The sequence below is a fragment of the Diaporthe amygdali genome (assembly GCF_026229845.1).
Source record: "Diaporthe amygdali strain CAA958 chromosome Unknown NODE_1_length_4327563_cov_65_473760, whole genome shotgun sequence".
Taxonomy (NCBI): Eukaryota; Fungi; Ascomycota; class Sordariomycetes; order Diaporthales; family Diaporthaceae; genus Diaporthe; species Diaporthe amygdali.
In genome coordinates, this window is record NW_026517021.1 from 448,213 (window position 1) to 461,106 (window position 12,894).

The 12,894-nt window shown below is 50.2% G+C and overlaps 4 protein-coding genes across 4 annotated transcripts; 2 read left to right on the plus strand and 2 right to left on the minus strand.

Moving 5' to 3' along the window:
- Positions 1–987: 987 nt before the first annotated feature.
- J7T55_005695 (Clavaminate synthase-like protein) lies at positions 988–2,570 on the minus strand (the record flags this gene model as incomplete). The annotated part of the gene is made up of 5 exons (XM_053133668.1): positions 988–1,483; positions 1,569–1,738; positions 1,817–1,890; positions 1,965–2,192; positions 2,273–2,570. The coding sequence occupies 5 exons, from the start codon at positions 2,568–2,570 to the stop codon at positions 988–990; spliced, it is 1,266 nt and encodes a 421-aa protein (XP_053000466.1).
- Positions 2,571–3,159: 589 nt separating this feature from the next.
- Positions 3,160–5,154, plus strand: J7T55_005696 (uncharacterized protein; the record flags this gene model as incomplete). Its single annotated transcript, XM_053133779.1, has 1 exon — positions 3,160–5,154. One exon carries the CDS (start codon positions 3,160–3,162, stop codon positions 5,152–5,154), a length of 1,995 nt encoding a protein of 664 aa, XP_053000467.1.
- Positions 5,155–7,291: 2,137 nt separating this feature from the next.
- J7T55_005697 (HET-domain-containing protein) lies at positions 7,292–8,674 on the plus strand (the record flags this gene model as incomplete). Its single annotated transcript, XM_053133887.1, has 1 exon — positions 7,292–8,674. One exon carries the CDS (start codon positions 7,292–7,294, stop codon positions 8,672–8,674), a length of 1,383 nt encoding a protein of 460 aa, XP_053000468.1.
- Positions 8,675–10,976: 2,302 nt separating this feature from the next.
- Positions 10,977–12,569, minus strand: J7T55_005698 (uncharacterized protein; the record flags this gene model as incomplete). The annotated part of the gene is made up of 6 exons (XM_053133998.1): positions 10,977–11,449; positions 11,551–11,615; positions 11,680–12,053; positions 12,122–12,220; positions 12,300–12,462; positions 12,517–12,569. 6 exons carry the CDS (start codon positions 12,567–12,569, stop codon positions 10,977–10,979), a joined length of 1,227 nt encoding a protein of 408 aa, XP_053000469.1.
- Between the last annotated feature and the right edge of the window lie 325 nt (positions 12,570–12,894).

A 12,894-nucleotide genomic window follows, 5' to 3' on the forward strand; every position in this document is an offset into this window, starting at 1 on the left:
TTGATCCACTCAGTCTCAGAACTGTCTGAATGTTTCCAATTGTTTCTTCCGATGACACAATGGAGTATTTATGTTGATTTGGACTCGTAATCCCACTGTCCCCCAATAGACATGCTGTCACTTGCTAACACGGATCATTCACCTCCCAAGTAGAAGACCACGATTAGACGGACAGTGGATTGTAAGGTTACTTATTGGTCGCGATCGGCTTTTGGCAGAGGATATGGCCAGGATCTCCTAGAATTGCTCGCAGAGTTCCCGGTTGGGAATAAAGGCTGATGTGAACAAGCTGAGTGTAGGCGACGCGTCGAGCCCAAGCATTCAAGTTACGCCCCTAGTTCGCAGGGAACAAAGCCTACTTTCAATGTAACACTTGCAACTAACATTGTACAAAGCAACGATATGCCGCCGCTGATCTTTTCAGTGATCTGCATGGCAGTCCCAACATGCTGTTGACCTATTATCATTGTTGCGTCAAGGGCAACGTCCCCTTCGACGCGGGGTGGAAATTGGCCCAAGACATTCAGGCGGCAAAGCTAAGCAAGGACCAGGTTAATTTCCTGGTTTGGTCGAATCGACAGTTGCGTAATATGGGTACACACTAAGATCTCTACCTGGCCTTGAAGCTCATCAATGTATTACTGACAATCATATCAACTCAATGAGAATAACCCCCGTATTCCAAGAGATACTTGAAAAGCACATGTTTCATCACGAACACTATTTCATCTCTCAACTGTTCATTGATCAGTGGGTTCTCCCGATGGCAACAATTGCTTCTGTGCAGTCCTGAGAAAGAGCCAATTCTCAATTAGAAACAAACAGAGCAAAGAAAATCGGAAGTATGAAAGTTCAACGTTGAAAAATTCGGTTGCTTTGAAAGTGAGAAGATGGGCGAATAAGCAAGGAGCGGAAATCGAGATGACTAATGAGATCACTGTTTTTCCGCCTATGCCTCGATTTATCACGACCTCGGGACCCAAGTACTCACGCCTGAGCCAATGTCTGATAGATCTTGAACTTGAGACGTGGCTGTGGCACGATGTTCCACTTCAAGGTGTTCTGATCATTATCATCATCGAAGATCTTCTTGTGTCCCATGCGAAAGATGTCCGGAAGCGGCCACGCAAAGGCCGGGGATTCATTCTTGAGCCAGATGCGCACCAAGTACCTCACATGATTATCGTCATCATGAAATGAAGTCCGCGAGTGCAGCATCGACCAGTTGTTGACATAAGTAATGTCACCCGGTTTCACATCAAGCCTAAGCGCATGTTTGCGCGCAAGGGCTTCGACAGCATCCAGGGCTTCTACCTGCGCCGGTGTGCAGTCTGGGCTTGTGACCAGTTTCGGCACCCCAGGCCGACCAGTCAAGAGGTAGCGGATGAAGTTGGTCATCAATCTGCCGTCACCAGCTCCCGAGTGGGACTCTCCCTCATAGAAGAAGAGAGCGTGCGGTCGCGGATCATCATGAATCCCGCGGCTGGTTTTATCACTTGTCAGTCTTCATGTTTCACGTGGATAGAAGCACGAGGACAGCAAGGCAAAGAAAATGTTCTTGTACGCACGGGTCAAAGTACCAGTTCGGAGTCGCCAGTGTACGGATGATGTCGGGCCGCGTCGCAGCAAGCTCGTTGTAGACGGCCCATGACGAAGCAAAGAGATGGTCGCCCCCTTCAGCGGCCTCAGCTCTCATCTGCATGCCTAGTATGGGGCAGTATCCGTCGGTATGAAAAGTCTATGACATGAAGTATTCAGAAACAATGTCTAAACAGGCAGAAAGCTACAAGACTGAAAAGAGTACTTGGGTACGGACCAGAGCCAGATTGGAATCCCGGAATGGACGATTGTCTTGCGTCGTCTCGGAACGATTCGCATCGCGGATGTGGCCTTATCGGCTAGTCAGCAAACTTGGAGCCATGAACATCCTGAGGATCTCATTGCATGCGTAGCAAGGCACATACCTAGTGCGTAGCCCTCATCCTGCTTCCCGATTCGATTTCCAATGTACTTGGAGATGCCAATGAAAACCAGACTTGTGTCTTCGGGAGAGTATCGGTCATGCTCCAACCCGCGTATATTAACAAAGCCACGACCGAGGTGCACTTCTCGAGCAAGGAGAGCCAGCTTAGGGGCCAATGTGGGAAGAGAGAAGTTCTCGGGGCTGATATCGCCGCCCCAAAGACCCAGGCCTGTATGATGTATTTAGTATCAGACCAAGGTGAATTATGGCTGAGAAAGAAATTGAGACTCTGAACATCTGATTACTAACTTTTGAAGTTCTTGAGGCCATTATCAATCTCTAGCGCCTCATCTGGAGAGAGGTAATACGTATAAGTCGACGAGTCACCTAGTTCCTGACCAGTCCAGGCCATGGGCGACTCGAAGTGGTGGGGCCAAGCGTCAACATCAACAAACGTAGGTTCGCGCTTCAGACGCTCGGCTTCCTCGACTAGAGACTGGCCCGGGTCCTGTGTTACTTTTTTCGGGGCTTCTGTCGGTGTTTTAGGGAGTGTGAAGCTTGGTTCAAAGCCATTGCCATACGGCTTCAGAGTCACGGCAGCCGCCATGTTGATTCTGATGGATGGAACGATGACTAGGTGCAATTAAGTGTGGCACTTGAAGCAATAATGATTTTTTGTAGGACTGTCAACAATGTTAATTCGGGACGAGGTCGGCGGAACAATGAGTCCAGAGTTGGCTGGGTTGAAATACTCCTTTGCCATACTTGGGGTAGGACTTTCGCTCTTCCGTCGTTGAGCAGCCCCGCACGCACACCATCTCAATCTCGTGTTGGTCACTCAAGGAGACCTGTTGGTCACTCAAGGAGACCTGTTGGTCAATCTGGGCAGGGATTCATCCAATGGATGCGAAACTTGTTATCACAATCTGCAAGTAAGCCACTACTATCGAAGTGGGAAGGATTTCCGAATACCCGTTTGCCTGCTCAGAGCCTCGTCTTGCATGACTTGACACTCGGGCAAAGGGTTGCTTGCATGTGTATATCACATACTCAATAAGGGAGAAATACTGAACCCAGCAGATTGCCTCATCCCTTCGTGTCAAAGCAACAGACACCTGCAAATTCACACGACGTGGCTTACAGCTGTTCTCAAACAGTCAATCGGTGCTTCGAAGCAAGCTCACTACTTAGCCAACATGGAGCCTAGCATCGGACTCGTGGAAAGGATCATGCATCCATTTGCCACATTTGCTCGCACCCAGCCCAGCACTTTGCACACAACCAGCCCGGTCACAAACAACACCGAACCGGAATGGTTGAGCTCCATGCTTAACCCCCAGAATCGCCCCGACAGCTTGAACCCTGGGGGCGACATTCTGTGGAGGATGGACGGCTGCCAGACAGACGGGCACCGACTGTTCATAACACCGCGATTTGCTTTCAATAAACCTCCCCAGCGGGTCGACATCTACCTCTCTGACGAGGATGGGTACCGGCTGTCCGAGGGCCTGCGGCGCGTTCTAGAGCTCAACAAATCGATGACGGTCCCGAGCAAAAAGGCGTGGCGTGTGCCTTTATCGCAACACATCCTTCGTGCCTTAGAACATTGGTCCCAGTCGGAAAAGAATTTCGAAAAAGAATACAAGGCGCTACCATTTGGGTCCTACATTGCAGTAGAGACAATCTGCGCCGATCAGGCCAAAGTCAAAATGCATCTAGTGCCCTGGTACGAGACGGAGCGCGAATGGATGTCTGTACAGGAGCTGGCCGAGCTTTGGTCTAAGTCAGGGACATCGACCGTAGTCCAGTGGCCCGAGATCATTGATCTCCAAGAACTTCGACTTATTGCACAACCACACGAAGCCATCAGTATTGTTAAGATACCGAAACTAAGCACATGTAGTAAAGGAGCGACAACTTTGTTTGCCTTCAAATCGGTCTTGGACGACCTCCGTTACATGTACCATGAGCTATGGCGGCTGCTTACTCTTGCGCCCCACCCTAATATGGTCGCGCGGCCGCTGTTTATCGTCACGACGCGGTCGAGGTTCGGGGCCAAAGAGGGCGTCTGTGGTTTTGTGCTTGAGTATTTCCCGCGGGGGACGATGAGAGACCTACTGGTTCGTTCTCGAACTAACCGGCGGGTTGTCGGCGACGGGATACCGCAGTTGAGGTTGAGCGTCACAGACAAGTTCCGCATAGCCCGTGAGATCACGTCTGCACTGCTGCACCTGCAGGCTCTAGGTACCTTCTACCCCGGAATCAAGTACACGAATGTGGTCATGCGAGAGCGATGGAGCGGCGTGAGTGACAAAGCGGACGACAAGGACAAAGCTGGCTGTTCCACTCTGTCTCCGGTACTAATCGACTTTGACCAACGCGCCGGTCGCTACATCTGGACACCTCCTGAAATTCACCATAGCATGCATGTCGAATACCTCGCCAATGCTTCAGATCATGGCCACATGTACGTTCCGGAGGACATTCGCACTCGCGCTGCCAATCTCATGCGCGTGCACTGGCCAACGTGGCAGTCCGAGAAGTCCTCAAGGAAGCGTGGGTACCGGTCGTGTTGGGATCACGGCGAACCTCTGAATGGATTCAGCGCCCCGTGGCTAGCCTTGACTGCTGAAGAGCGTGACCGCTGCCAGGTCTACATGCTCGGCCGGTTGTTGTGGCACCTCTTTGAGGAAGTCGGCGCCATCGACCACTGCCTCCACATCGAAGTGTTCCGTGAAGCCTGTGACTTTGACGCAGCTCGACCCGTCTTCCCTGCATTCAGCGAGGGGCGTGATTGTGAAAGGTGTGCACTCACCCCGGAGCCGATCCGCCGACTGATTCAGAAATGCACCGCCGGCGCTCCCGAATGGCATGGCAAGAAACCGCCATTGGTGTATCGAAAAGGGAGACTCTGGGCAGATGACCCGGGAGAAGGCTTCGAAGGGGCAGAAGAGCCATGCGGAGCAGGACAGGCCGCGCAGGAGGCGATACGGTCGTGGTGGGCCGACGAGCTGCAAGATGCAGAGCGTTTCATCTTGGATCGTCGGCAGGAGAAGCTCTTCCCTGTGTTGAGATCGGCGGCGGCCCAGCAGTCTCATCGGCTTTTAGCAGATATGAAGTCCCGGCCGCTTTTACAAGAGGTTTCAGGAATACTAGAGCAAGAAGAAGCGTCTTGGACCGAGGTCAGCTGAATATTCTTGTCAGGTCGTTTCCTCTCCCGTCTTTCCCTTTTTTCCCAAATGACCGTAGGAAACAGCTACACCCTGCACCTCAAACTGGTACCACTTTGACTTATTAATCACGTGGTAGTTACGATTTATAGCACCACTTTACATTGTCTCGAGTTGGTACCTGACTCTGTCATGATTTCCGCGGAGAACTTCCCGAGGGTCCACTGTGTCAGAGACATCAGGCTAACGACGCTGGGCCAGCAGGACTCCGGGCACCGGTCGGTCTGTTTGTTTCCAGCGTAGCTTCATACCCGCCAGATAGGCAGTAGACAGGAAAGGCACATTGGTTGCATATAATTCAACCTTTTCAATAATTGAGATAGCTTTTGAACCCGTGTGCCTAAGATGCAGGCCGTCTGGTAAAGTGAGCTCTGTATGGTATATAGACACCCCTACTGTATTCCTGACTTTCTAGTGCCGTAGGAGACCCTTAGTGGGATCCCGCCGCCAGTCCGTCGCTGTGCTGGTTCACTTTTCGTCCTTGATTTATTCCCTCTCTATCGTGGCTGCCAATCAGAGCACTCCTTATCGATGTAGCGTTGATGCTCCTCGAGGTCATATAAGGCCTGTCCATCAGTCTTGTTTCCGCATGGACAAAAATAGAAGCCGTCCTCCATGTGTTTGCATTGCTTGATGTGACTTTTATGCTTATCACGGCGAGAACGATGTCTGTAGGAGCAGGTGTATTTGATATCAAAATGTTGGTCGTTCGAATGTCTTCGTAAGTCCTTTCCGTTTTCAAAACGTTGTCGCAGCTGAGCGCGATGTACGGCTAGAGTGTACCGAGTTGCTACGATATGCTCTAATGTCGATTCATTATCATTGAATATCTAGTTTTGGTCAGAGTGTATGAATTATGATTTAATTGAAGGTAGAGGTAAAGCTGATAAAAAGGTGGCTAGGCTGGGCAACTGTGCTAGCTATTTAAGGTGTGGACCTCGCTATGTTGGCTCTTGAGGATGGCTCCCCCTTTCGAGCCATCGTTGTGGAAGGGACGACTGGGTCTGACAATATTGCGATCTTTGTGTCCGAGGCGTACGGGCGGATCGAGGGTGCCTAGAAAGCCCTACGTCTGATGTCTGGGCCGTCAGGATGCAAATCAAGTGCCTACTTGATGTTGACATGGTCTAAGCCACCTACTCAGGCGCTGAGGCGCTTTCCATGCGTCTGCACCGTGGATCTATTCCACTTGTGGACATACCGAATCTCGACGGCAGCGTTCAATTCCATCTCGCGTAGCTCTACGTCCAGGCGCCGATCCGTGCGCCCGGATCATTTGGATCAAAGACTGATTTGAAAACTTAGCAAGTGCAAATGCAGCTTTATTCGAAGTCTAGAGAATATGGGATAACAATGGAAGAGTCGATTTTATAGCGCTTGTAAGCGCCTAGGCATTGGCATGAGGGGTCAGCAGTGGGTGCAACAGATACTGCCCCGTAAGCACTATGTCTTCTTCAATATGCCTGCCGCAGACGACTCGCCCTGCAAGGTACCTATATATGCTGCTGCTCAGCCAACGGCCTGGCTGCGTTTCAATGCCTGCCATAACGATTCACCACTCTTTCTGACGCCTTTACATACGCAGTCTAGTATTCTGCTGCGTCGCTCTTGTTCGGCCCCTACGACCCAAACTCTTACAGGATAAACCTGGTGCTCGCCCTACCGACATCACTCGATCGATCAACTGGTACAGCATATGAGATCCGCCCCATAGCACTTTGTCTTTTGTCTCCTTTTCTTCTCTGCATCTAATCATAACTATATCATGGAGCTCGTGTGGGGAGTGCCCTCTTTCGTAGCAAATCTGACTCCAGACACCACCTTTTCTTTCGACATATGGTCGCGCCTGAAATGGCCTCTCTGTCAAGTCTGCGGTCCCCTCTTGGAAAGAATTGACAAGTCCCTGAATCCGGTGGCGAGGAACTCGCGGAGTTCAATGTCCGGCAATAAGTTCAGCTTTGTTGATTATACTAACCAAACACAAGAATCATGTTTTCTGTGTCAGTGTATGCGCAACCTGCTCCCCGTCGACCTGCCAGAGTCAACAACTATCACAGCCTTCGCAATTTACCCCGATGAAGATTCTCTTAGAATCAGAATGGTAGCAGGCACGGACAGAATACTAGGACACGTGCGAATCAAGGCAGTCGATCAACGAGAGGCTGATCAGGCTCAGCGCTTTGAATCAGCACCCATAATAGACTTTCAGGCAATTCTGCGGCTGCTCCACAAGTGCGAAGAAAGCCACGACCATAACAACTGGGACCTACCAAGATACCAAAGCCCTACCAGCATACAGCTCATCGACGTCGAATATATGATGGTCATTCCAGCCACTACAGGATATCGTTACATAGCCTTGAGCTATGTCTGGGGCGAGCACGATCACTTCGCAGCCACGACGAAAACCAGAGAGCCCCTTGGCCATAAAAGAGGCCTTGATCGATATATGGGCAAAATCCCACAGACGATCAAAGACGCGATGGATGTCGTGAAAGGGCTTGGAGAGAGGTATCTCTGGGTTGATACGCTCTGCATCGAGCAGGATAATACGACTCAGAAAGATGTCCACATTCGGAGAATGGATGTGATCTACTCTCATGCTCTCATCACAATAATTGCGCATTCTGGGGTGGCCGCAACATCTCCACTCCCCGGACTGCGGTCGGGAACAAGACTCGGACTGCCGACGAAGCGCATCGACAATATCGTGATATCCGTTGAGGCCCCAAAACTCTGGGACTCTGGTGCACCCCATGAAAGACGTGGTTGGACTCTACAGGAACAGCTCATGGCAAAACGATGCTTGTATTTTGACTGCCACACGACTTGGTTCCAGTGCGGGAAAGGTATGTGCAGAGAGCTCGATGCGACAGGGGACGGCCTCTATGAATATTTGCAGCCTCCAGCCTCATTCGACATGAATTCTCTTCGGTCCACACTGATGGAAGCTACGGTCAACCGTCGCTTCGAAGACGTCTGGCAAACATACGCCACAATTGTTGAGCGGTATCGTACCCGAGAGCTCAGATATATCGAGGATACGATTCTCGCCATACAAGGCGTCACACAAGTCGTAGCAGATTTGTTGAGTGTGCCACTCATATCGACCGTACCTTCAAAGTTCATACCACGTTCAATGCAATTCTACTTTACCGGCGAGGGCCTCGTACCTGGAAGAAACGAAACTGCACCCTCGTGGTCTTGGGCAGGCTGGCATGACTCAATCTTCTTCGACGACCAGTCTGTGGCAGAACCCGTTACAGTCGAAGCAGTCGAATTAGACATGAAAGTTGGATACAAAGCTCACAAGCTCATGAGGACTCCGATCAAGACTTCCTACAGACAGCAAGCTCCGAGGTTGCAGTCCCAACAGAGAAATCATCCGCGACAGCGCCGCTTTACATACTTCTTGAAATCGAGTGTCTGTCCACCAAAGCTTCAGCCTTTACATTCAAGACATACAGACAGGCTTTGGTAAAACGGAGATTGGGGTATCAGGAAATATATTCATCGATCTCATACCTCCACGACCAAGGGGGATCTCGTTGCGGACACAGTCTCGGGCAACCGCCAGATATTTTGGAAGAAGACTATTGTTTAGACCAGCTTCAGTGGATTCTTCTTTCAAAAAGCCAACCTATCCAAGTATGTATACGATGAGTTCCCCCAAAGTCCAAAATAGTCTGTGAGCTAGGACAGCCTCTCACACAATTTTCAGCTCAAGGAATCGTTCGCTTTCAAGGAAACTCAGACAACCCCATGGTCAAGCAGGGATATCATGATGATCAGATGGTCCGAGGCGCGGGGCTTTTGGGAGAGAGTGTGCGTTGCCCATGTAGACCAAGGTGCTTGGGATGCTGCCAGGCCTACATTCGCCAAGATTTCACTTGGATAATCAGGCAGGCAATGTTTTACAGCGTGTCCAAATACAATGAGCTTGAGCATGTCCATTGGCGAGTTGAATCTGGACCTTAACTCAATAGAGACTGCGAGGACGAGCTCGTGCCAGGCTGGAAGACAGCAAAAGGTGCTTGGATTTAGGAATAAAGGCGAATTAGGGAGATCCAATACAGAAGTGTTTCGAGCGGTTACTTCATTGATAAGCAGACCCAATGAAATGCCTCAAATCCATGATGAGAAACCGTATTGCGCACATCAGAGTCAAACCCGTCTTTTCACCAGACTTGACATGCTCGCTTTTCCACCGCAACATGCCACAAACATCGCTTTTATGTGGTGGGAAGAACTGTTCTTGGTCGCTTACTCGTGCTTTGGGTTATTGAGGGATCTGTTTTATAGAGTAATGAGACTTAGATCCGATATAGAACTGAATCCATCAGTTTCACCCTACATCAGGAAGCCTATTCATGTTTCATATCGTTAATAAATGCCGTCTTTGCGCTCATCTGGTTGCGATCACATTGCACCTAATGGTGTCTGTCTCTTGCCGTGAAGAATTACTTACACAAGCCTGGGGGCACATAATCCGTTAACTCATTGAAGACAAAAATTACGAGTTGTTGTAAGCCTGCCCCAGGCATGGGAAGCATGGATTCCAGCACTGAACTATCATGACTGTCATCAGATATCTGTTTTGCATTTGCAAAATCCTAGATCGTTCATTCGCTCGCGAGGCAGAGGAAATGTCAAATGAACACTTACATAGGTAATTTACTGTTAATTTGCTTAAGACCGCATACGAACTTAGTTAGGTAGTTAATAATCCTGCTTCGATATAAATACGCCCCAGCCCTTCTGGCGGGATACGTGGCTGTCTACGTCGCGGAAATCATGTGGCTCACGTTGCCTGGCCTGCCTGACCTGCCTGCTTTGGACAGGGAAGGGGCAAATGGAAAGTTCAACTAAATATTCACAACCTTCAGGACACTCAGAAGCTGCTCTTAAAGTTTGTCGGCGATTGCAATGTGTTCTTACAACGATCCCAGCCCGGCAGCCTGGCTTCCCATGGCCAACCTCCTTAAGAGCTATTGGAACATCAACCCCTACCTCATATTTGCTAATATATCTACATTTGGACCAGAAGGATGAGGATCCAGTGTGAGAGGGAACAACTCTCTTGTAGAAACTTATCTAGGTATCAACGGCTGAGAAGGTGAGCACGCCGGTGAAGGTGATGTAGCGTGTCCTATCAGCTATGAGGGTCTTGACCATGCTGGAGTCGAATCCCTTGCCACGGGTGTTTGTGACTCTTTGCCTACAAGCAACCAAAGATAGATCTTGAAAGATAGATGCATTCCTTTCTCGGGTTATGAAGTGTCTGCAATGCTTGCATAATGCCCTGGCGCTGTCGAATTTGAGGCCAAGGACTTTGTACGGCCCGGGGTGGTAGCGAGACAGCACATACGCTCTTCGGGAAGAACATTCAGGTTGACAAGCACAGTACGTTTGTCGAGGAGCATGAGGATAAGTTGGATGCCATGCCTAAGCCACTGGGGTCGGACAAGGCGGAGTTTGTCAATTATTGATAAAGAACACCTTTACATGTGACAAAGCTGTGCAGTTCATGTGTCTACGTTGGAGGCAAGAACGTGGAGGCTCATTGGAAATTACAACATGGTTTCAGCAAAACCAAGAGATATAGCAGAAACAAGCGCCGGTTGGTCTGATCACTGTAGACTGCATCCATAGAGAAGTACTCAACTCGAACTTGGCCTAACCTGTCAACTTCTTTTAATAGTTCCTCGAGCGGGTGCCGCTGGGGATGGGTGGAAAGACGCGGCTCCAGGCGAGGCGCATGGATCACATCTGAAGTCATCTATCTAAGCCCTCCTGCCCGGCATACCTAGTTCCTCATCTCCAATACGGAGCCAAGACGAGTTGTTTCTAGCCATTTTTGTCTGCTCAACTTGGTCTGTGACATGGATCCCAGAACTCGGCAGCCTTGGGATGTTCTGCTCGCTCGCTACCACCACAGTGGTGTAACCCCTGCCGTGGTCGTGGCTGTTGCTCCGCTTGTCTCTCATGCTATTTAGCTCCATTGTACTAATGTCTGTTTGTGGACCGCTCGGAGCACTTCCCTTGCGGCCGCTGGCGTTGTATCCGTCACTACCGTAGGGGTACTTGGAGGATTCCAAGAGGCCACGTCTGCGGCTCGCCCGCCAGGACCAGACTGTTGAGCCGTTGCTGAGCCGAATCTGCTTCATGATGAGGGGGCGATATGCCGGAATGGAGACGACCAGGAACCCGAGGGTTAGCTCGACGCAGGATGTGTATCCCGCGGGAATGGCAGTCCCTGTGCATCGCAGAGTTAGAATCGACGATAGTCATAAGCATCAATTGATTACAGACGATAAATTTAAGACATTGAAGGGTACCGGGAAGGTCAAGACTCACAAGATCCGTCAACTGAGCCTACGTGTAGGGCATATACAAGGCGCACGATAGATACAAGGACGGCGCTAAGAGTCGAAGGCAGGTCAGTCTCCACACAGAACACAAACTCTTAGAGTTGCTTGTATTCACCTGCAACCTGCGGTAAAGGTGGCAATAATGGCAAGTTTCTTCTTCTGGGTGGTGTTCAGCTTCAAGACGAGCGGTATCGGTAACAGGATGATGACGAAATCAGTGATCACGTTGCAGACTGTGATGGTCAAGGAAAGCTTCGGATAGGAGATGCAGTAGCCAGAGAGCGAGGCAATGTAGGCTTTCTCCACAGGGACGCATTGCAATATTGATCCAAAGAAGGTGGTAAGGCTCCAGCCGATGATGAACACGGCCACTCCCCACAGCAGGTAACGGAAGTTCTTCTGCGGAAAGATCGCCGCGTATAGGGAGAGAAGGCTGAGCTTCAACGATCCCATCGAAAGGCCGTAGAAGCCCTCACTAAGAATGCTGAACTGTTTTCGCGCACTTGGTCAGTTACATTGGCCATCTGAGAAGCCTCCGGGTGCACTTGCGGACTTACAACTTGTAGCATGTATGGATTGGTAATATAGATCACATGGCGACCACCTCCGTACGGGGTAAGCATAGCAAAACAAACATCAGAAATTATGAAGAATACCTGGAAAGGAGGAACACGGTGTTAGCAGTGTTGCCCAGAGTAGCCTCACAAGTCGTTCTGAGATTAGTGACGGACATACCCAGGCTGCTAGCACGAGCCAGTCATTCAGCGCGGGACGCCAGGTGCGATGCTGTAGAAAACGGCCGATAAATCGAAGAATCACAAACAGCGTTGAGAAGACGGCCGTGATTGTTGCACAGATGATGATGTTCGGGACCAACGTGTCACTCTCGTGTTCCATCCTTGCAAGGGGGGTTAGCTCAAGCTGGAGCCCGATCTCGGTTGACATTACATACCAATACGCAAGCTCTTCGGGAGTGAAAGCCGAACCCTGGTCGGCGGTCGACATTGTGAAAAGCTTCGTTATGAGACTTTGCCTCGCATAAAGATTTGACAATCTTGTTGCGGCCGTCACTTGAGGGACACTGTTGGGCTTTTCAAGCGATCAGCATATCGACTGCTCAGACGCGAACATATTATTCCGGGCTGAATTCGCGGACCATGTAATTGGCTTGCCTGACACGATTCGGGTTTAACAGGAAGCGGGGGATCGTGGAAAGTGTGTCCCGCAACCTAGGCGAGGAATTTCTAATTTTGTGCTCCGCTTTGCGATGGTGTTCAGCTCCATCATTCCTGCAGCAGCCACAGTGATGTGAGCCAATGCTGAGTAGTTG